Source organism: Penicillium soppii (genome assembly GCF_028829465.1).
Source record: "Penicillium soppii strain IBT 18220 chromosome Unknown utg000004l, whole genome shotgun sequence".
NCBI classification, from domain to species: domain Eukaryota; kingdom Fungi; phylum Ascomycota; class Eurotiomycetes; order Eurotiales; family Aspergillaceae; genus Penicillium; species Penicillium soppii.
Window position 1 is genome coordinate 1,002,684 of NW_026643234.1, and position 23,112 is coordinate 1,025,795.

General features: G+C 48.4%; 10 protein-coding genes across 10 annotated transcripts; 4 read left to right on the forward strand and 6 right to left on the reverse strand.

Moving 5' to 3' along the window:
- Positions 1-19: 19 nt before the first annotated feature.
- N7529_003795 (Acyl-CoA dehydrogenase/oxidase) lies at positions 20-406 on the forward strand (the record flags this gene model as incomplete). Its single annotated transcript, XM_057239322.1, has 2 exons — positions 20-216; positions 283-406. 2 exons carry the CDS (start codon positions 20-22, stop codon positions 404-406), a joined length of 321 nt encoding a protein of 106 aa, XP_057098617.1.
- An 838-nt stretch (positions 407-1,244) lies between these two features.
- N7529_003796 (uncharacterized protein) lies at positions 1,245-1,865 on the forward strand (the record flags this gene model as incomplete). Its single annotated transcript, XM_057239323.1, has 2 exons — positions 1,245-1,297; positions 1,505-1,865. The coding sequence occupies 2 exons, from the start codon at positions 1,245-1,247 to the stop codon at positions 1,863-1,865; spliced, it is 414 nt and encodes a 137-aa protein (XP_057098618.1).
- Positions 1,866-3,094: 1,229 nt separating this feature from the next.
- On the reverse strand, positions 3,095-4,811 carry N7529_003797 (hexadecenal dehydrogenase; the record flags this gene model as incomplete). The annotated part of the gene is made up of 4 exons (XM_057239324.1): positions 3,095-3,462; positions 3,516-4,315; positions 4,381-4,611; positions 4,672-4,811. 4 exons carry the CDS (start codon positions 4,809-4,811, stop codon positions 3,095-3,097), a joined length of 1,539 nt encoding a protein of 512 aa, XP_057098619.1.
- Positions 4,812-5,592: 781 nt separating this feature from the next.
- On the reverse strand, positions 5,593-7,456 carry N7529_003798 (isocitrate lyase 1; the record flags this gene model as incomplete). The annotated part of the gene is made up of 5 exons (XM_057239325.1): positions 5,593-5,953; positions 6,071-6,210; positions 6,234-6,965; positions 7,026-7,181; positions 7,253-7,456. 5 exons carry the CDS (start codon positions 7,454-7,456, stop codon positions 5,593-5,595), a joined length of 1,593 nt encoding a protein of 530 aa, XP_057098620.1.
- A 2,060-nt stretch (positions 7,457-9,516) lies between these two features.
- N7529_003799 (alpha,alpha-trehalase) lies at positions 9,517-11,949 on the reverse strand (the record flags this gene model as incomplete). Its single annotated transcript, XM_057239326.1, has 5 exons — positions 9,517-9,646; positions 9,700-11,441; positions 11,496-11,617; positions 11,681-11,753; positions 11,827-11,949. The coding sequence occupies 5 exons, from the start codon at positions 11,947-11,949 to the stop codon at positions 9,517-9,519; spliced, it is 2,190 nt and encodes a 729-aa protein (XP_057098621.1).
- Positions 11,950-12,667: 718 nt separating this feature from the next.
- Positions 12,668-13,634, reverse strand: N7529_003800 (short chain dehydrogenase/reductase family; the record flags this gene model as incomplete). The annotated part of the gene is made up of 3 exons (XM_057239327.1): positions 12,668-12,887; positions 12,943-13,510; positions 13,571-13,634. 3 exons carry the CDS (start codon positions 13,632-13,634, stop codon positions 12,668-12,670), a joined length of 852 nt encoding a protein of 283 aa, XP_057098622.1.
- A 316-nt stretch (positions 13,635-13,950) lies between these two features.
- Positions 13,951-14,886, forward strand: N7529_003801 (deubiquitinase OTU2; the record flags this gene model as incomplete). Its single annotated transcript, XM_057239328.1, has 1 exon — positions 13,951-14,886. The coding sequence occupies one exon, from the start codon at positions 13,951-13,953 to the stop codon at positions 14,884-14,886; it is 936 nt and encodes a 311-aa protein (XP_057098623.1).
- Positions 14,887-14,992: 106 nt separating this feature from the next.
- Positions 14,993-15,925, reverse strand: N7529_003802 (putative thiol methyltransferase; the record flags this gene model as incomplete). The annotated part of the gene is made up of 2 exons (XM_057239329.1): positions 14,993-15,352; positions 15,446-15,925. 2 exons carry the CDS (start codon positions 15,923-15,925, stop codon positions 14,993-14,995), a joined length of 840 nt encoding a protein of 279 aa, XP_057098624.1.
- A 1,094-nt stretch (positions 15,926-17,019) lies between these two features.
- Positions 17,020-18,823, forward strand: N7529_003803 (MFS transporter; the record flags this gene model as incomplete). The annotated part of the gene is made up of 3 exons (XM_057239330.1): positions 17,020-17,410; positions 17,465-18,471; positions 18,524-18,823. The coding sequence occupies 3 exons, from the start codon at positions 17,020-17,022 to the stop codon at positions 18,821-18,823; spliced, it is 1,698 nt and encodes a 565-aa protein (XP_057098625.1).
- A 466-nt stretch (positions 18,824-19,289) lies between these two features.
- Positions 19,290-19,569, reverse strand: N7529_003804 (uncharacterized protein; the record flags this gene model as incomplete). Its single annotated transcript, XM_057239331.1, has 2 exons — positions 19,290-19,454; positions 19,549-19,569. 2 exons carry the CDS (start codon positions 19,567-19,569, stop codon positions 19,290-19,292), a joined length of 186 nt encoding a protein of 61 aa, XP_057098626.1.
- Between the last annotated feature and the right edge of the window lie 3,543 nt (positions 19,570-23,112).

Here is a 23,112-nt window from a genome sequence, read left to right on the forward strand (position 1 = left end):
CTGACAAGAGTCTGCAGGTTTGACGGTCAAAGATGTCCTATATCTCACCCCCAAATTCTGCAAGCTGCACTCGGAGCCTCTAGTGGCAGTAGATGGTGCGGCATTCACCCTCCTGACCATCCAGTGCAATCTTTTTGTGGGCACACTGGCTCCATTTGCCTTGAAACGCCCAGAGCTTCAGCCGATTCTCCAGTCTGCCTTAAGATTTGATATCTCGTAAGTTCTCACCGGCGTCTAACATTGCTGTCCGGTTAAAATAGCTAATTTGAATCTGCTATATAGGGCGCAGTTCATGCTGACCGAAGTTAATCATGGATTAGATGCGCGTAATATTCAAACAACCGCGACTATTCTGGCAGATGGTGACATCGATCTTCATACTCCAACCCCAAATGATGCAAAGTGAGCGGTATGCTCCAGCTTGGACCTTTAGGTGTAGCTAATATATAGCCACGGTGATGCCCCCAACTACCCCAAGATGTGGCATGCCCGTGATCGCAATTGTGGTGGCTCGTCTCATGAAGAATGACAAGTACTACGGACTACGGCCATTCTTAGTCCAGCTCGGCGATGGGAAAAGATGTGCAAGGGCATTGTTTCAAAGTATGTCCCCATATGCCCATTACTGAGCTTGAGCTTTGATTTCTAATCCCGCCAGAGTATTACCGACACGATCGGGCGCCCATCCGGTCGATCATGCCCTAACCTATTTCGACCACGTACGCCTACCCAAATTGGCCCTTCTCGGTGACTTGGCCAAGGTACACAACGAGCGTCAGGATTTTATTGTTATGATCTATCGCATCGCAGTGGGTACTCTTATACTGTCAGCTTGTGTGATTCCGTGCTTGAAGCTCTGTGCCTTCAACGCATATCGGTTCAGCAGGAACAGGCTGGTCACCGGAGAAGGTGACAAGCCGGTAGCAGTCATTGAGTTCCGGACCCAAAACCTACCGATTCTTCATTCCGTAGCCCAGTACACCGTCCTAGAGCCGTTCTTGCTATCCTCAGCGGAAGCCTTCCGAGACACCCAAATTAATCCACGAGTGCGGCATTATATAGCCACTGTTTTTAAAGCGGTTGGGATGGGACATTTTGAGAAGAGTGTTAAAGCCATGAACGAGCGATGTGGTTGGCAAGGGCATTTCGAACGCAATCAGCTTGTTCAATTAGAGGTAAGTGCCCCAACACGTTTCCTAGCACGAAAAGATATGTCCTATTAACATTGATTGTATCAGCTCGAAATGCGTGGTGTAGCAACCGCAGAAGGTGATATGCGGGTGCTGGCTATCCGTATGTGTCTATCAGGTTAATGGCCATGAAACCAAACTGATGTTCAAATTAGGGCTCGTATCCGAGCTATTGCTTGACCGGTATCAAATGCCGCCGCAGAAAGATCCTAGTAGCCCTATTAGTCGGCACGAGATATCTCTATTTTCAGAGGCAAAAGCCTTACTCCAGCAATCTGCCAAAGGAAAACATCGCAGCAAACGTTTTGACCGAGATATCCACCACTAGCTCTCCCGTTGGCAGAAGCAATTGGACATCGACTGGCGGTTGAAGCGGCTCGAAAGGCTGGCATCGATTCCAAGATCATTGATCTTTATATCAGCGGAGTCACCAAAGAAGATTCCGCCTGGTATGCCGAGAAAGGTGGATTCAGTCGAGCTGTTCAACGAGAACTGGAATCTCGAGCGGCGGACACCTTACTTCCTCAACTGGAAGACATTATGCGGAATTCCGGCATGCAAGCATATAGCCATGCTCCTATGGCGTCAAGGGGTGTATGGGATGAGTTTGTTGCTGGGCTAGAGACATTCGAGGGAAATGCTTCGCCCCAGTTGATAGCTCGACTTTGGATGTGAGATTGAATACCTGCTTGAGTTGTTAACCGACCATAGGTCTCAGCTAGTGAGATTGTTCTGGAATTATAAACAAGAAAATCCATCAAAAATCACAATATAAAGCAGAACTTATATCACTTGGTATCTTGATTGCTCCCATGTGTGCCGCTCTGTTTGCCCAGGTGGGCACCAGCATCTGCAGTTAAAGAACCCCTACTTCGAAAGTGACTCTCGAGTGCCAGAGGTGTTTCTTTCTTTTGAATAGCGTTAATGACAAGTAGGATCATAGAGCTGCCAGCATTCCACAACTTGCGTGACATTGATACTGGCAAGCGTATTATGCTCGGCCCCCGGAAATTGGAGACATACTTTGATGCCTGGCTTAAGTAGAGGGGTTGAATGAAATACAAGAGAGTGAAAAGAGGAGCTTACAGAAGGTCATATCATGACGCTAAACTAATCAGATATAGTAAATCACAGGTCCGTACTTTACAATTCGCATAGATGAAAGACAAAATCAAAGAAAAATGAAGAAACCCCAACCCAGCAATCGCATATCCAAAAAGTACACAGCGTATTACATGATAAAATATTTTAAATAGCAAGACAGATCCCGAAGTCATTCCGCCAAACCGGTCCAGGGCCATGTGCGAGCCCACCTATGCTGATACAAGGAGTGATCGGCAAATCGCAAACTCAAACTCCCCACTCGATCAACATATTGGGATGAAATGGGGTCGATCAAGTGTTCGCAATTTTGGGTTCAGAGCTTAGCGCGGCGTTCGAGAATTTGTCGGACGACGTAGGCAACTATTTACGAGTTAGTTAGAGGTTTTCTTTCAAGTATATCATTTGTGGAGAAAACAAAAGGGGAGAAAACAGAAGCTATTCATTGATATTCACAAATTATGAGTGTATCTTCGTTTTCGCCCGAGGGAGATGAATATGAAAGGAAATTGTAAAAGAGAGAGGTATCCAGCGTGGGGAAATGTGTAGGATTAAACCAATACATGAACATGGGGTATATAAGAAAGGAAAGGTTTATGTTCTCCGTCTCAACCAGATAGCCCAACAGCCAAAGATCGGGTTTTTAGAAGGGATACATGGAGCCATGCAGACCTCAGGCTTTACTATCTCAATCTAGAGATGGACCAGGTGAGAAGAGCCCAAGGCCGCAATGAAACGAGCAAGAACGAATAACTGAGGAGGGCGGGGGGATCTGCATAAATCAAAAGGGAAGTAAGAAACGTTTACTCACTGGCAGCAACAGTAGCGGCTCTACCTACACCAGACGCGGCAGAGCCTCCGCCAAAGGTGAGGAGGTAGCGCAACCAGCCGAGAGTCAGCTTGTTGCCGTCACGGTCGAAGTCGGGGCTGAGAGCGCTGGCGGTGTTCCAAGTACTGATCTTGCCGGCGTACGGCGGGTAGCGGATGGCCAGGATGGACTCGAGCCAGCTAGGGGTGGAGGTGATGGGGCGGCGGTGCACCCAGACGTCGAAGCTGGAGCGGCCACGGTAGGCTCCATAGCCACTCTCGCCGACACCACCGAAAGGTAGGGTGGGGATGTGCAGAGCAGCGTCGTTGCAGGAGACACCACCGGAGCGGGTGGAGGAGACGACTGGACAAATGTTAGATAACAAAAAAGTAAGGTATGCGAAACCCAAAACTTACTCTTCTCGACATCGGCCTTGTTACCGAAGGGGTAGAGACCCAGCGGGGTGCTCTGAACACCGTTGGCGAGTTGGATGGCCTCATCCAAGTTCTCCACGGGCAGAATGGGGATGAAAGGACCGAAGCTCTCCTGGGTGCAGAGAGAGTCCTCAACGGAGTCGACCTGCACAACGGTAGGCTCAATGAACAGCTCCTTCTCATCCATGGTACCACCCATAAGGATCTTGCCCTTGGTACCATCAAGCATACCCTTAAGGCGGGCGAACGAAGCCGCGTTCACAATGCGCGAGTAATCGGGCGAGTTCTTCGCACCGTCGGGGTAGAACTCCTTGTAGGCATTCTTGAATTCCTGGACAACCTGCGGGACAAGTGACTTGTCGACGAGCAGGTAGTTCTGCGAGGTGCAGAGTTGTCCGGCGTTCAAGAGCTTACCCCAAAGCATGCGACGAGCGACGAGTCTGGGGTCGGCGGACTTGGTGACGATAGCCGGGTTAATACCGCCCAGCTCGAGGACCACGGGGGTCAAGTGCACAGCGGCCGCCTTGGCGATGATCCGTCCGACGTTGGCACCACCGGTGAAGAAGATCTTGTCCCATCGTTCGGCGAGCAAGGCCTGTGTCTCTGGAATGCCACCCTGGACAATCGTGTAGCACGAGGGGTCGAGACTAGCCTCGATGATCTTCTGCATGACAGCTGCGCTGCGGGGCGCATTTTCGCTGGGCTTAATCACGACAGTGTTACCGGCGGCGATGGCACCGATGACGGGGCCGAGAGTGAGCTGGAAGGGGAAGTTGAAGGCACTATATGGAAAGACATTATTAACTTTGGAACGTTTCCATGCGCGCGTGGGGGGGGGGCAACTCACCCAATGACCAGCACACAGCCAAGGGGGTCCTTCCGGATCTTAGGGTTCATGAACTTGAAGGCGAGATCGATATCCGTGGCCTTCTCATCCTTAACCCATTGGTGCAGGTTACGCGTGGTGAAAACAATGTCATTCAGAAGCCATTGACTCTCCGCGAGATTCGTCTCGAAACGAGGCTTGTTCAGGTCCTTCTCGCAGGCTTGGAAAATCAACTCCTCATTATCCTTGATACTGGAAGACGGTTAGTGTATGATCTGCAAGTTGCACAGTATGCAGGTACCCGGTACTCACGCCCAGTATAACTTGCGGAGCTGAACGAGACGGAACTCGACGTCACGGGTCTTTCGCTCCAAAAATGCCTTGCGCGTAGTGGAGATGCGCGCGGGGATCTCGTCCAGCGAGGTAAATTGCAGTTCAGGAAGATCAGTCATTATGAAAAGTAAGATAAGATATGAATATATTTGAAACCAAAATATATAAATTCGAAAAGAGCGTTAGAAGCTTCTTTAGTAGAAGAACAGAAAGTCGAAATGGTAAGGGACTTTAACCTTAGCTCGTCTCCGCACATGCTCGGTCTCGTTTTACAGTTCGGGCCAATCCTCCGCCGTGCAATTCAACCCCTTTCTTCTTCCTGGTATTTTCTACTTTTTCGGGATTTGATCGGACTTGAATTATCTTTGCAGATCATATACAATATTTGTACGCCATGTGTCTCCAAGCCACATAATGTATACAATGGTGAATGCCGTTCATCTGACCAAATGTACAAATTGCGAACATGAAGGTACATATGCTGTGAACCGCGGCTTCACACGATCTACAACTCCCCGCTTTAAGACGATCGGCATTTGCAAGGATTTCTTCATCTGGGAGTTTTGACAGGATTATGAATCACTCCGACTCCGAGAGTGGGGTTCATACTGACAGGGGTTGGTTAGAACCTGACAGATACTATATTCCGTATTTGTTTCCCGAGTTGTTTAAATAGCATCATAGCGGACGATCGTCAAGCTCATTTTCATTCATACATAGAGACATTGTACTTTGATTTCCTGATTTTCCACGCAAATGCAATTGGTCATATCCACACAAGACCATACTAGCAGGAGATCAAATCAAGATTGTATTGAACAAGGTTAACAGGAAAACGCCAGACAAAAGATCATACATATAAAACCAAAACCATAAGGGTATCAACACGAGCACTCAAAATCAGTTCTTAAACTGATCCTCAGTCACACCTTTACCCATAGCAGCAGTACTACTAACACCACCAGAGACCATCTTCAACAGATTATCAACATAGTTAGCACCACTCCACTTCTGGTGCGTAACGACATCAACGCCTTGCTCCATCTCCGGCTCCTGGACAAGTTCGCCATAAGCGCGCATACCATTCTGCGCATACGCCTTGGCAAACTGGTGCGAGATCAGCGCAGTAGTATGCAGACCCGCCAGGGTGATGAACTGCCACGAGTATCCGAGTTCACCAAGACGCTTGATGTACGTTTCTTGCTCGTCGCGAGGCATGGCCTTCTTCCAATTGAACGAAGGCGACAGGTTGTACGCAAGTCTGGGTGGAGATGTTAGTTTAATAACTCAAATAAATATTGACACCGCGGATCACGGGTAGTGGAGACACGCAGAAAATTCGGGAAGAACAGGAGCGTAGAGGGGAAAAAGAACTTACTTCTGCTCGGGCCACACGGCATGCACGCCATCGGCGAATTCCTTGGCTTGATTGTAGTCGGGCAACTTGCTCTCCATCCAGATGAGATCGGCGAAGGGTGCGTATGCGATGGCGCGGTTGACCGCGCATTGGGTGCCGCCCTGGTAGCGGTAGAAGCCCTCACGGGTGCGGGGGAATCCCAGTTCCAGAAGACGTCGACTCCGGTGATGCTCTTGGCAATCGCGCGGGATTCGTTGTTGCTCTTGCCCTTGACGGCAGTGAGGTATCGAGCAACGAGATCCTTCTTGTTGGCATGGTCGCCGCTGTTGATGGCGTCGATCACAGCCTCGTTGAAGAGTTTGAGGCCGGCCTGGCTGGTCCACTGGTCTTCAATAGCCTGCAGCTCGGCGCCGTTCTTGCCAGATTGCTCGGCAGCGACCATCAGGTCGTTGAGAGGCTGGATACTAGGGTTGGTTGAGCCCACGATGAAGGCGTGGTCACGGTGATCAATAGTAGATGTGATGAGGGTGGCGGCTTCAGAGTCGGTACGGGCAATGGCCAGAAGATCAGAGCCCATGATGTCTGCCTGAGCACGGATGGCCACCAGGCGATTGATGTGCTCGCTGATAGGGACGAGAACCTTGCCGGCCATGTGACCGCACTTCTTCGTGCCGGGGGCCTGGTCTTCGATGTGAATACCGGCGGCACCGCGCTCAACGAACAGCTTGGTCAGCTTCATAACGGCAGTCAGACCACCGTGACCGGTGTCGGCATCGGCAATGATGGGTCGCAGGTAGTCGACGTTCGCGACGTTTACACGCTGGCCAGCGGGAGTGGTGATACGCTCCTCGCGCTGTTTCCGGTCATGGAAGAGCTGTGCCATGAACAATTGGTTGACCTTGCGAGGAACAGTGTCCTATAGGATCCTATGTAAGTATGTGGCCACCTTTTTTTTAATAGCCCGTATGCAACGTACCATGGGGTAATCCGCCAAATCGGGTGATGGCTCGTCGGTAGAGGAAGCGGTAGACGAACTTTGCCAACCAGAGACGTAGATAGTATCGAGGAACTTGCACATTTGAGTGATCATGGTAGGCTCGAGGCAGCCGTAGGTAAAGCTGGCCTGCTTGTTCTATTCATGGATTGAAGGGTTAGCATATTTCTACATAGGGTGGACCACAGCCAAGAACGGCCAACACCTACCTGGAAATTTGACTCAACAATTTTCCAGAGCTTCTTCGCTTGCACATTGGATGGATAATCGATCTTCAAGTTACCACGCTTGGCCACAATCTGCTCGGCTGTGAAAGGCCGCTTGGTGTAGCGCCACCGAGAATCCTTCCACCAGTTCTGAACAGCCTGAACTTCTGCCGCAAACTGGCGGTCTTCGTCTTCGTGCAGACCCATGATGACTTTTTGGTATAATACAGAACAAAGGGTGCAGATACAATCAAATCTTATAATCAGGCGTGCAAATGTCACGTCTGTTCCAAAGCTAGTCCAAGTATAGACAATGCCAGGAGCAAAAAAGGAGGTTGGAGAAAGTGAAGCAAAAGCAGAAAGGCAAGCTATAATAATAATAAAACTCGATCACAAGCCAGAAAACCCGGGGTACTTATTTAACCTTCACAATGCGTCACAGCCTTGGAGTATCGGTAAACGCTCGGCTCACCGGGACTACAACCAATACACTCAATGCCTAGGTACTCTCTTACTGTTCCAACTCGACCAATGTTTCACAGGCAAAGTGCTCCGAAAGACGGAAGGCGGGTATAACTGGGTTCGGAAGAGAGGATCCAGGCTCTGTTGATCCTCGGTCTAATGGGACATCGCTTTGCCACTGCTGACTGCAAATGGTCCATGAATATTGTGCAACAAGGGAAAAAACCCATCGGCATCTCAATTTGAAAAGGAGAACACAATACTCCAGCTATTTCCATCCTTTCAACTTTACTCAGTGTTATTGAAATGAAAAAATGAAAAAGAACTGCCGGAAAGCGGATGACGTCGAAGACACATGCCAGTACAGCTACAATACATAGTATGGTAATTTTCACGTGAATCTTCAACTACATTCGGACTATGTCAGCTATAGCCTTATGGAGGCAAACGAGCAATATAATTGTCCGTCAATACAACATTTTGACTTCTTGTCCGTGAAACAATAAACTATTCTCTTAGCTTACTGCAAATGCGGAGAAGAACTGACCCTGGAAAATTAAATATCTGCCTGAGTCACCCCTGCTGTTTTGTCATGCCCCGGTATTCGGCGGGTATCCACCGGGCAATCCTTAGATCCCATACAAACCACATTCATTGTTATATGCAGATTCAATGTTATTTACACTTCTCCCAGCTCAGTTAATTCGATCTTTGATTTAGATTGATATTAACGGATTTGAAGTATGTCCGCTTGCTTGTATCTCTGAGCTAAGGATTCTCTTCGCCCTCTCATATCTCCAAGGCTCTATCCGACCATCTTTGCATCCTTCACTCCATATATGGACATTTTGCCGCCCCTAGTACGTAGACGAAATCGGACCGGAAGAAATGACTTCCTCAAATGACCTCTATCCAATAACAATGGATATATCCCAGAAAAAAAGGGAAATGACTCAAAGCCACCCTGCAAGTTGGACCTCGGCACAATTCAGCTCCCCAAACTAACCGCATGGGGAGAGTAAACATCGATAAGACTGCCTACTAGCAGATCAGAAACTATAGATTAGGTCTGCTAGCTGAAACGGTGTATTTGGTTTCTAAGTACATGTAATAAAAGTTCTGGATGCACAACATCGATCTTCATACAGGCTGTGTACCCATATATACCTACAATTTTTTTGAAGTCAATATTGGAAGTCTCAATATTTGAACCGACCAATATATAGAGCCAGTTCATAGAGCAATAAATGTAGAGATTTAACGAGAAATTATTGATTATCCCGAAATAAATGCATACAGCTCCCCAGTTCCCCAAACCACGAGAACGGCATCGGGAAATTCAGGGACCCTTCGCCCGTCATATTATCGATGCGATCTCTCATGCGGAGAGCCCACTTCGATGACGCCTTAGCAAGTCGGGATACCTAAAACACTTTCATCTTTCGGTCGGGAACACGCAGCTCTGCCGAGGCCTCCGCCGGCTTATTTTCGCTTGTTTTCGGGCTGTGGTGCTGGGTGTCTTCGGCCTATAGTTTACCAGTACGTACTTCAGGGCTAAGGGGTTATCACTTACCAGGAGCTCGAACAGCTAGAATCTATTTCCCGGCACAAACTAAATATTGCAAGAGACAAATACACGGTACTCTTTTTTTCATTTCCCATTTTAAAAGAACGCAGCGCCTGAGTGAAAACTATCAATGAAGGCTGATATCCAAAATCCTATTCTCGACTAGTAGCTTCTAATTTTTTCCGATCCAACTTGTATTCGCTCACACAGGTACAACGAAAGCCTGGCGTCAGTCTAATCAGTATGCATCGTTGGCAACAACCGCTTTGTGGTATGTCTCATATGGAGTGATTGTGCCCAAAGAACGTCTCATGTGGGCATTGAGAATCTCCAATCCGTAGACATAACTGGCGTTAACCCAGCCAAAGCTGCGTGACAAAGTTAGCAGGTGAGACGAAACATAGAAATTAGAAGAACTTACCCTTCTCGCGGCGCACCCTTAAAGTCAGTGCCCTGGTTACCATACTCGGCATCGACCCGGTGCGGGTCAATAGGCCTCGTGACATCATATTTCTCCACGACAACGCCGTTGAAGTCCACAAACGCCTTGGTAATCATATAAACCCACTTATATGCCAGTCGCTCAGCCTCCTCTTGGTACCCGTAGCGTAGGAAACCCGTCCAGGCAAGCATCTGCTGCGGCGCCCAACCATACGGGTAATCCCACTGCCGGTTGGGTCGTTCCAAGCCCACGGCACCGCGCGACTCCTCTGTACCAGAGACCAAGCCACCAAAGGCTTCGAAGCGGGGCAGAGCCTTGGAAACCATCACGGCAGCTTGCTGGGGCGACGCGAGACCCGCCCACATCGCCCAGAAGGTTGTCGCGGTCTCATACTCTTGGCGCTGCTGTTTCGCTGTGTCGTAGTCGAAGAACATGCCCTTCTCGGCATCCCACAGGAGCTTGTCCATTGTCTGCTTGCGTTTGCGTGCGCGGCGGTCCCAGGCGGCCGAGGATTCAAACTCGATATCCTTGGTGAGAGGGGTGCGGAACTCGGACGGGATGGGGAGCTTGTCGTTGAAGTGGACACGGATGATACGCGCAATGTCGACTTCGTATTTGTACAACAGGGAGTTGAGATCGACTGTGGCGAGGTTTCCACACACACCTTCTAGACGGTAGCTGGTGTCATGGCCAGATTCACGGACAGCTCGATCGTGCATGAAATATTCGTCGAGTTCGGGCTCGACGATAGTTCGGGTGTTGTATGCTTTGACAAACTGCTCGAATGTCATGCCGTGCTTCTCGGCGTATGGAGAAAGAATGTGCACGAAGTGGGAGGGCTCGGTCTCAGGCGGTACGCCCCAGCCTTCGGGGCGATACCTAGACAAGCCTGTCACTGGGTCGAGGCGAGGCGCACAAGCCCAGACACTGTGGTACTCCTTAATGGCAGCAAGGACGGAGTTGCGCAAGAATTCCTTTGAATCGGGCTCGGTCTTAATTCTCTCATAGACACGCAGTGCCATGTCAGTCAGGAATGGGGGCTGCGAGCGTGTGAGGTAGTAGGACCGATTGGCATTGAGGATCTTGCCGTAGTGCTTAATCTCGAAGCAGAAGTTGACGACCATACCTTTAGCGAGATCAACGCGGTCACTGACGAGCAAGCCCAGGGACTCCATGTAGCTATCCCAGCCGTAAAGCTCGTTAAAGCGACCTCCTGGTACCACGAATGGCACACCGACTAACTCGGTCTTATCGGTTGTTTCGTTGAATTTCTTCTGCATGGCAAGCGCCAGAAGACCTGGCTTGTCATTAAGCTGCATGACATAGTCAGGTGTAATCTCAGCGGGGAGCATCTGCACATCGAGACGCAGCTCGGGGTGGTCCTTTGCAATCTGCGCATAGTAGTCAAATTGCTCGGGAGCACCTGGCGGGATGTAGATACGTGGCCGAGGATCATCCGTCCAATCTTTAGGATCTCTACCGGCCACTTCAATGTTATGGCCATCAATACGCCTTGTGAGGGCTTTCCAAAATGAGTTCTTGATAAGACGGGAGAGTCGTGCAACGGGGTTCTCGCTGAGACGTGCTTCATCAAGGATGATGTGCTTGCGACCGTAATCTTTGGCGATTGTGAGCTCCTGAAGAAGGTTGGAGAGCATGTATGTGCCCCGCACATCGACTCGATTGTAACCGGATGATGCCGCAGTTCCGACCGACAGCACCTTTATTACAGTTAGCAGTCGTTTTTGGGGGCATCGATTTTGGCTAACACAAACCTTCGGTCCGACATCCTCAATGGTGATCTGCATATTACTATCCGTATCTTCTTGTTTCAAGAGAGCTTGGAGTGTCTCCTCCACCTCGATGAGGAACTTGCGAGGTTGTCCTGACGCCTCATCTGTCCGTTTCCATCAGCTAGTCTGCCTTAAAAACCCCGAGAACGTGACGTAGTAAAGCGTACCGTGACTACCACGTCGTGAAGGCAAATTTCCCAAGAATTCATTGATGTCGCCGCGGCTGGCGTCGTTCAATCCCTGTAGATCGCAAAAGATAAGCTAGTTGTACCTCCGCGGGGTACCACCCACACAAGCGAAAATGGCTGCTTACCACAGAGAAAGCACGGCCTCTCGGTCTAAAATTTTTGAGGGTATCCTCAGCACCATAGTAGACGTCGGCATTGGAATAAGGGTCAATGGAGCCAGATCCGGTACGCCCATTTGACGAGCTCATGATCTGTGGTAGAGTAGAAAGGGAAGTGCACGATCCGAAATTCAATTGTGCGTCGCGCAGGGGGGTACCTTGTCCACACCGACTATTTCGGGTCAAACTGGGGACTCAAAAACAGCAAGTCCAGACGTTGTGGGAGGGCTGTGATAGGTCTGTTGTATAAAGACTTAGCCAATTCCGTTCCGATCCTCGTGATCTGATCGAATATTTGGGCAGGGGGTAACAATGAGACAAGTTCCAGGTAGATAGTTGATGAAAAGCTTTAAACAGGATGAAATATAGATAGCAAAGAATCTTGTTAAGAAATTAGGAAGTGGGAAAGAAGAACAATGACGGCATTCCCACAATGATGTCGCCGCTTGATAAGCTCCACTATTATGTTGCCGCTGATCTTGAGGGGCAAAAGGCAAGTGTGGACAGTTCAATGATGCTTCCGAAGTAAAAGTTAGGGCGCGCCATTTGAATATATACATACCTCTTTATTACTCCGGACTGAGAAATGACTCAGATGCTGGGGCAAGTTCCAGCCGTATACTGGAATGTTAGTTAGGGAAGCTCTACCCCGAGTGAGTTGATCCACACAAAACAAGATATAGTCTTGAGCCCCATTTAAATCTATATATATATTAAAAAGAAAATTCTCGAATGCGTGTACAACAATCAATATTATTGTAGAGGCCATCCATGGATATTCACAATTATATACATTCCTATCAATTTCTTACAGCTTGGCAGCAATAGCACTTCCACCATCAACTGCGATAGTCGAGCCATTAATATACGCACCAGCACGGCTGCTCAAGAACAAGCAAGAACCAGCCACATCCTGCGGGGTTCCAATACGACCCAGAGGCACACCGGCCTTGATAGTCTCGCCGAATGACTTCAATGTAGCGGCCATCATCTTACTCTCAAAAGGTCCGCAGGCCAAGGTGTTGGAGCTGCAAACCGTGTTAGTCGAATGCAATGTGAATGAAGCACAACAGAGATATTTACGTAATGTTTCGCTTGCCCAGGTGGTTGGCGAGCACACGGCTTAGGTGATGCAGTCCGGCCTTACTGGAACTGTATGCGAATGTCTCGAGGGAGGGAACACGAAGCCCATCAATGCTGCCAATGTTGATGATACGGGATGGGTCTTCGGGGGTAGCCGCTTTCTCAAGAAGTGGTGTGACGAGCTGTGTCAGGTCAAAGACTCGGTGCAGGTTGAGGGTGAGGACTCGTGTGAAGGCTTCGGAGGGATATTCGTCGTAAGGGGCACCCCAGTTCGAACCGGAGTTGTTAACGAGGACGTGAAGTTCTAGAGGAAGATAGCGCGTTAGTACGGAGGCGATACCTGTCAGATACGGCTTAAGATACTTACTGCCTTCGCGCTTGCCTAGCTCCTCGGCCAGCTTCTTCACGTCGTCTAAGTTGTAGAAGTTGGCTGGGATAGCATGGGCTTTGCCCTTGCCCAATGCGTTGAGCTCCTTGGCGGCTTGCTCACAGGCCTTTGCATCACGAGACGAGATGTAGACGGTCGCGCCATTTGTGACATAGCCCTCCGAGATCATGCGACCAATTCCTAGATCGATTGACAAATCAGAGCCATCCAATAAATCAAACGATAGAAAGATTCACGAACCTTTGGCTCCGCCAGTTACCAGCACTACTTTGCCCTGAACATTGAATAAACTTGCTGAATCCATTATAAAGATGTGATGGAGAATGGAGTATAGAACGATTAACTAAAGAATTAAGATAACTATGTATGCTTTAATACTGTCGCACCTTCCCCTCCATACCCGAAGGCCGAGTCTCGGCCATCTACGACATGGGCCGAGGCTCGGTGTCGGAACATCTTTGTACCGCATAAACTCTACTAAGCCACATTGGGTCTCTAGTTAGGGCTGCATAATCAGGGTTTCGCGGGGTCTTTGGACAAGGATGTTTTGGCGTGTTGCATGTCTCTCAATATATTTGTTTTAGACTTGCAGCTTACCGTCAGCCGTCTGCGTCAAAATCATGGAGGAACTTCTGTCAAAGCACCGGAAAGAACAAAAAGACCTCCAAGGGCGCATCACGCAAAGAAAGAAATCCGCAACCAAGAAAACTCGCAAAGGCGTCAACGATGAATGCGACCGAATGCAGCAAGAATTGTCCGACAAACAACAGGCTGAAATTGCGGGGTTGAATGGAGATCCAGTGGAAGGACTCGAAGATCTCAGTCTGGAAGATGATCAACCGACCGAGGACCAACCCGAGACACCCAAAGAACCAGAACCAAAACCAGAAGCCGAATCTACCTCAGAGCCCTCCACTAAAAAGCCCAATCGCCAAAAGGCTCGTCTCGCCCGCCGAGCAGCCGAGCAAGCCGCCCAATCAGCCGCTGCAGCAGAAGAGGCAGCAACCCAAACAAACTACAGAGGCAATGAACAAGAGGTCATGGACGCTGTCTTCAAGAAGCTAGGCTTGAAAGAAGTCGAAGTGACACCAGACGGCCACTGTCTCTACTCAGCCGTTGCCAAGCAGCTCGATGAGTCTGGGCTCGGCTTGCGGCCGGACCCAAGCCGAATCGTCCTCCAGTCGTCGACCCAGTCACGCATCGACACTGTCGCATCCCCACAACATGACGGCTACCGAGCCGTTCGGGCCGTCGCAGCGGATTTCATCACGGAACATAAAGAGGATTTCGAAGCATTCATGGAGGAGCCTTTGGAGTCGTACACGCGGAAGATCAAACTGACTGCCGAGTGGGGAGGCCAGCTGGAGCTGCAGGCCATTGCTCGGGCATATGGCCTTGAAATCAATGTTGTGCAGAGCGACGGGCGGATGGAGAAGATCGACTCCGGCGAAAGCTTTGATGAGGAGGAAAAGCGCAAACGCGTGATCTGGCTCGCATACTACCGTCATACATACGGACTCGGCGAACATTACAATGCCCTTGTGAAGAAGTCATAAGCTACTCAAATTTATATATAATACCATTTGTTGTCTCGGCCCCATCAAGGCCTCTGACTTTGCATGTCTTGTTTATCTATGTCTGTTTTGCCGTGCCTTTTCGGCACTAGTTCCGGCGACGCCAGATCGAGACCCGGTCGTGGATCACTCCGTTCTCACCCTGGCCTGCCTCGTGTGTGCGCTCTGGCTTCCAGTATGCCACTCTCTCCAGGCCATTCTTACTTGGTGCCCGCAGAGGTTCGTGCTTGACGGCGCCCTTGGCATCGTAGGGCACTTGTTCGCCCGGGTGGCTCAAGTGTGCCACGTATGCTTCTGACGATGAGGCATATGGAGGTCCCGCAGCTTGGGGATCCTTATGACGGGGAGACTCGAGGCAGATCAAGTTGCCCGCTGGCGAAGGGGCAAGAAGCTGGGTATGACGAAGCGCCCACTTGGGTCGCAATGACGGCTCCAAAGCACAGAAGAACTGTAAGATGATTAGAATGAGATAGACAAAAATAGAAGATCAAATCTCAAGATTGGCAATTGCTCCACATTGGTGGACGTGGAGAACACATACTGTGTAATCATAGATAATATCAAAAGAATTTAAAGGCAGACCAATGCTCTGTAACCAAGCATCGTCAAAGAAGTCGCCCTGGACCCAAGTGATCTTACCGGTGCCGACCGACTGGTCCCGCACGCGATACCAACTGGCATTTTCCTTCTCCTCTTTTTTGCAAGCCTCAATGGCAGAAGCACTGTACTCAATGCCATAGGCGTCGTAGCCAAAGCTGGCAAGCAAGAGGACATCCACACCCCTCCCGCAGCCGGGGACAAGGGCCTTCCGTCTACCGGCATCTGTGACGGGGGCGCCAATCGTCGGGCGCTGCTTGATGAGCGTGTCTTCCAGAGCTGGGTTGGGGAAACCCCGGTCCCAAGGGAGCTTGTCGCCCTTGTCCCAAAGTGAGGCCCAGCCTTCGACATATTTGTCGCCTTTGTATTGGGATAGGTGAGTCTGGACCTCCTTCGGGTCGATGGTATGCACTGGGACGCTCATTGTTGCTTATGATATTGAGACGTTTGGTATTCAAGGGACGTTCTGCTTTTGCGTCGATTAAAGGACACACCGTCTTTTTGTGCCATTTGATCTCGCGAGGCTTATTAATCCACCTCCTTGCAGCTGGAGCGATCAGGTCGCGGGGTCGATCTATATCATTTTGATCTGAATGGAATTAAATTGATTGAATTGAACTCCATCATGTCAGCAGTCGATTTATACAAAACCAATTCAAGATACGGGAGTCTGGGGTAGAGATTGGTTCACCAAGCTGTCAGTCCCCTGCAGTTCCAATGTCATACGGAGTACAGATTGGATGAACTTTCTGAGCATCACGCAACTGTAAACGGGAGCTTGAACTATTGTGACTGACAAGATCTTTCTGATGCCATTTTTTGCTTGTTTTTGATGTTTCACTGCAACAATACCCCGTACCTTGCAACACTTCAATGGCCTCGGGCCCACTTAAGTTTGCCGACGGAAGACCGGCACCACGTCTTCGACTCGACTCTCGACCATGACTGGCTCTGCAGGCCCTTGTTCCTCTGAAGGCAAATTATGGGTCAAAAAAGATTTGTACCCCTCTCGGATATTAATCCAGCGATAGGATATTACAATGACTCGGTGGTTATCGGGCCTTGTCGGTGTTCTGCATGCAGACCAGAATTTCTCCAGAAAAGCTTTCTTCGAAGGCAATAAACGTTTTTCTTGATCTGGTCGATCTTTACAAGAGAATCCATTTCGGTTCGACTTCTTCATACTTGCCGTCATTGGCTTTTTTCGCTCAGTTTCACAGGAAGGAACGCTTCTCTGTTGGGTAAAGTGACTGCCCGCAACTAGCTTTGCAAAAGTACTAACATTTCAAACAGGTTCTTCTCATTTAATTCTGTGCAGTCTTGCAACATTGATTACGATTTAGTGCTATTGATGCTTATCGGCTAAGAAATCTCGGCTTTTGTTGATCAGCGTCGACGTTTCACGTGGACGATCGTGAGGGACTGCATTTTTGACGGCAAAGAGTCCCTCGTTTGGGTCTTCATTGACTCAAACCAACTTCCGTAATCATTCATATCATCACGACAAATAAGTCTAATATGCATGGAATATCTGAGAAAGACCATGCCGTCGCATCGGCTTTACCTACATCATCTTCCGGCAGTGGAGAACAGTCGACAATCGCAGCCGACGTAAAGTCAGAGATTGATCATGAGATTCGTTCACAATCGGAAACCTCTAGCATTCACGGTGATGAAGACGGAAATCATGACCCAGAGGATATCCACCCACAACTACAACGCCAGTTGACAGAGATTGGCCCTGCGGTTAAAGTTTCGCGACTGAAGCGTAGGGGACTGTTCGGGCAACTGGCGTTGGTGGCAGAGGTCGAGAATCCCAAAACATATCCCCGAAAAATGAAATGGTTCATCACGTTTATCGTCGCTCTCGCTGGGTCCACAGCGCCAATGGGTAGCTCGATATTTTTCCGTAAGTTCTCCATTCAATCCTTGGCGTTCGGGTCATATCTAATCAATCTCTCAGCCTCACTATCTCAAGTCTCGAAGGAGCTGAATACAACGACTACTATCACTAATCTGTCAATTGCATTGTACATGTTAGCCATGTCCATTTTTCCACTATGGTGGTCATCATTTAGTGAACGACTTGGACGACGTACCATATATCTCGCTTCTTTCGCTCTCTTTGTGGTTTTCAACTGCCTTTGTGCCATCTCGACCTCTATTGCAATGCTGATCGTGATGCGGATGTTGAGCGGTGGTGCTTCGGCCTCAGTTCAGGCAGTTGGCGCTGGCACCATTGCCGATCTCTGGGAGTCCAGGGAGAGAGGGCGCGCCATGGGTATCTTCTATCTGGGCCCACTGTGTGGGCCGTTGTTCGCGCCCATCATTGGCGGCCTCCTGGCCCAGCGCTGGGGATGGCGAAGTACCATGTGGTTTCTTGCGGCGTTTGGTGCCCTCACACTTATCTTTATCCTGTTTGCCCTTCCTGAAACGTTGACCGTCCAAAAGCCTGCGCTGCCTGAAATTGACGACGAAGATATTACGATCAGCCGCCCGTTGAGCCGAGTCTCTTCACGACAGGTTGCTCGATCTACGGCGAGGTGGCTAAAGAGATTGAAAATAATCTTCATTGATCCGCTCAAGATCATCCTATATCTGCGGTTCCTTCCCGTCCTTCTCAGTGTGTACTACGCCAGTATCGCATTCGGCTCCTTGTACGTTCTTAATGTCAGCGTGGAGGAAACCTTTGGAAAAGCGCCATACAATTTCTCAACCATCATTGTTGGTCTGCTCTACATTCCAAATTCTCTGGGCTATATGGTTGCCAGCATTTTTGGTGGAAAATGGATGGATAGCATTATGCAACGGGAGGCAAGGAAAGCAAACCGAATCGACGAAAAAGGTAGATTGATCCTCCGTCCAGAGGACCGCATGCGTGAGAACGCTTGGCTTGGCGCTTTTCTTTATCCAGCAGCACTGATCTGGTATGGCTGGGCGGCGGAGAAGGGCGTCTTTTGGCTTGTGCCGGTATGTTATAAAGTCTCGGAACATCTAGCAAGATCCGCTAACAATCTCACAGATGATCGCGAACTTTTTCTTTGGCATGGGTTCCATGCTCATCTTCAGTATGGTAACCACCATGCTGACAGAATTTATGCCAAAGAAATCCTCTGAGGGCGTAGCCCTCAACAACTTCATGCGAAACATCTTCTCCTGTGTAGGCTCTCTCGTCACTGCTCCTATAATCGGTGGAATAGGCAATGGATGGTTGTTCACTATCCTCGGCCTGGTCAGCTTCGCAAGCAGTTCCGTCATCTTCCTAATGAGGGTTTATGGCCCTAAATGGAGAAAGACCTTGGACGCGCACATGCGCTCATGAGCTGTCGTTGAAAACGTTACATTTGATATTCAGCGTTGAGGCAAAGGCTCAACTGATTGTGCCCCCTTGGTGCCGTGTCAACCTTGGTCTCTATACTTGCACATACGTTCTCATGAAAATGACCCTATTCATACCCCTCTATTCCATATTCGTGCTCAGCCTGTTTCTTAACTTTGCCGTTTCGTCTTTGGGTGTCTGTCTGCATTATAAATATTGGCTTTGCCTTATAGCTGCAGGAACCAGGCCTGTCGTAGAGTCAAAAATGATACCCACACTTCAAGGTTCATAGACGTCTATCTCCATTACATTGCTATGAGTTTGATTGCAGCTGAGCACTAAAGCTTATCAAAATATCACCTTACATGAGAACGGAATGCCGTACAATTTAAGGGATGCCAGCATACATTGCTAATGCCTCATCCATTTGAACGTCTTCATGTATATGCCATGACTGCCATAACTACTACTAACAGCGGTCAGTATCCCTCCGAACAATCACATTCCATCCATCAGTATAGCACTGTTGCCCAGCACACATCCCGTCGTGTTGACAATACACCAGAACTTCTTGTGCCTCGTCTGCAATACTACCAAAACCATCCAATGTCTTATCTTCGTGATCCTTCAAGGGCTATTAGCGTCGAATGTTTGAATAAATCAAAAACCAGCACTCACATCATTGCACCACCAGATAGCAGCAATCCACGAACAGCTGACTCACCCACAGGAACCAGACCCTGGGCCATTTTTCTGTCGTCCACAAATCCTTCGCAAAAAAACAACTCCATCCATATAGGGTCTATACCGGCTCCATGCCATCGACCGCCGCCGATACGTGGGCCTTCGTCATATTCGACCGCAAGAGGCCCGTGGCTATGGTTTCCATAAGGGTTCTCTGGTATTGGAAACTCGTTTGATATATTTGGGTTATGTTTGGTAAGCTGGTTTCAAATCTATTATACCGTGCCGTTGAGCTGTATAGTTGGGCCACCGTGGAAGACATAAACGTCCCATTATAGCTCTACGACTTCATAGACGGGGATGGGAGACTCTATACAAAAGGCCTGAAGAAAAACACAGAGTCATCGTTGGTTTGTTTGATTGGATGGGTCCGCCTGATGATAGATGCTTACCCCTAAAGTGAAGAGGAACAAGAAGGCTAAAATAGTTGGATAATGCATAGTATCACGCTTACTTTCGAGGCAGGCTCGTCTGGTGATTAGGATGATAAGTATTGAATTTTATAGGACAGGTCGGCATAGTTCCTCTATAATTGCACCAAAGAATGGTCTCTGTGATTCGACTCGCATCGTATCATAAATTAGCAAGCAGAACATATAAAATTAGCACCGTGTAACCTTTGGTATAGATTGAGAAGACGTGTTTGAAGTAGCCGGACATTCAAAGAGTGCCTTTCTTGATGGCGATACTACAATTGATGGTTGCAATATGTAATCATCGTGGGAAACTGTAGCTTGATTTGGAAAAAACAAATAGAAATCGGTGGTCCTAAATTGAATTTCCGCTCAATTAATATAAAGTATCATTTTCCAGAGGTGTTATACGCAAGCGTCATTCCAAACGGCTCACCTGAAATTGGCAAAGGCTGAACACTCTCCTTACTGTGCAATGATCTGTCCAGAAGCGATATCTTTGGGTAGATATTTGCCGTTATCATCCAATGTGAGGGCATTTAAACGATTCCAAGATTTTTGTGATCATTAAGACAGGCCATTCGGGAGCCCAACTGACCTCGGAGCGTTTCAAGATATAAGCACTAAGACATAATATTAAGACAACTGATTGCATAAACATGTAGGTAATTAATAGCGCATCGCAATGTAGTTTCACAGCTACCTAATTAAGACCTCTGCTTATGCAACTAAGGCATCGCTTGTTAAAGTATATAAGGGATTTGATTCTCATCGAGCAAACCTTGGAATGTGTACCTGAGATCTTAGCATTCGTTATGTGAACGGCGGTATGTAACTCCTATCAATGATTCCTAGGAACATTCAAAGCTACAGGTGGAAAGGCAGCCGTTACTGGCCTCGAAAGCGGTCATTTTCAGCGTCAATTATATTGATCCTCATTTTATAGTCGTATGATGTTACATTGCGCCACGCTGTTATAGTAGAGTGTATATAGTCAACTGATTTTCATAGCCTTGCCATGCCAGTCTGGACTTTGATTCCGAGCATCGGATTACCAATTGACCAAAGTACGACTTACCCAAATTCACTCACGCCGTAAGACTATAGAACCATAAAATCTAAGTTGTGATGCATGTAATTCTGAATCTGCATAGAGAAGCAGGGCAGCCAATCATAGGGCCATCACTTTATATTATTTACTAGCGAAAGCCTCCAACGAACATCGAATGCATCCATGAGGGGGAGATCACTGTGATTGAGGGGATTATGCGTTGGAGACGGGTCTACTCCGTACTGGCCCACGCGATCCAGCCGATGTTTGAATTGCTTGGAGGGGCTGTACCCCTACTACTTTCTAACTTCTTGCGTTTTCTCGCAGATACATTGTAATCTACGAGGTCCGATGCCGGCAACGTATCAAAGCTATACTTGGGACGACTTGTCATTTCGCTAGTAATTTTAGAGATCAAATGAAGCTTGCTATTTTGAGGTCTATCTCTTGATCGACAAAGGATCAGCAACCGGCAAAACAATAAGATAGTTCTACCCATCTAAATGAGATATTGTGCAATATACACAATCATTGCTCAATCAGTGCTCCTTACCCAATCCCGATAATAGGATCAGACCTAGCAATCAGATCTAAAAATGACACGGGTTCATCTCGAGGATAGCCTTTATTCACCAACCACAGGCGACACAACATGGATGCTCGGCCCGCTGCATGAAATTGGGTATAGAGGACCTCCTCATCTATGAATTTGACAACTGGCTGAGGACTTGTATCAGGAAGTACAGCATATCGGAAAGAGCCTGTAAACCAGAACCGAGATGGTCCGCCAAAAAAAAAAACACGCATTTGGCCTAGGCATGCATGCAGCTGCTTTTGGACTCGATTGCTGGCGTTAGTTTTTACCTGCGCTTTTAGGTATAAAGTACACTAAGTTAGATGAACACATAGTCGCTATTTACAACGTAGAGGGGAAAGAAGAGACCCAGTGACGAAACTGTACACTATAACATTGGAAAGAAATCCATCCAGCAGATAGTCGTGGGGACTTAGTAACTTAGTATGCACAAAGTGGTTAGCGTCTGTGCAGGACTTGGGTGGACGTGTTGTTTTAGGAGTGGCTAAGTGGCAGTTAACATGCCCGAAGATCACACAACAATAATGATCGACTGCAGTGCAGTGCAGTGCAATGGATTGAATTGAAATCTACTCGAAATATCGAAGAATAGTACAATATTACAAATGTTGTCAAAAAATAAAATCGAAGTCCGATGTTGTGTTGGTATCACCTGACTACTGAAACTCGTATCCCGCTTTTTGTCTCCAGGTCTCCAGGTCTTTTTTCGTTGTACTCCATACTCGATACTCACTGCATAATTGTATTGCTGTTTCAATTGCTGCAGATTTACATCGCCAATTCAACTGCTCCCTTACGTGGTACTTGAGTGGCACAGAGTGTGCTCCCAATGTGACTATCATTATTGATTCTGAAGTGTCGGTGTCCAGAGTGGATTCACTACTACCCACGACCCCATTATTGACTCCATCCAACACGTTCCGCCTTTTCAATTTGACCCATGAAGCCGAAAATTAGAAGAAAAAAAGGTGGCAGGGGGGTTTCAATTGCGGAATCCAATTGCGGATTCCAATTGCCACAGTTCCTTTTCGAGATTAATCCATAATCCACGGTGAAGGGCCTGCATATGCCGCTGCTGCCGACGTTGGGCAGAAATGGGTGAACTTCTTCGATTTCCCATACAGTTCCATACTGAGACACACAGGCTTCGTGGCTTCGGGTTCAATCGTTTCTTTCAGTTCCTTTCTATCCTAATCATCGTGTACTCCGTACCTACGGAGTACTTGTTCCCAGGTCCAAACAGCAAAAATAAAATAAAATTCGTTTCAATTCAATTCAACTCATTCGTGTGGCTACCCCCACTTCCAACCTATTTTCTCCATGTTGCTGCAGCACTGCTTTTCCTATCTTGACCGATGTGCTCCCCAATCTTCCAATCCCATCTCACCATTATTGCTTGGTCCTGCAGCTATTCCTGCGGGTGGGGAATCGTACTGCTTTCACCCGGCTCTAACTGACCACCGGGCCTAACTTCATGTCGAGAATGGAG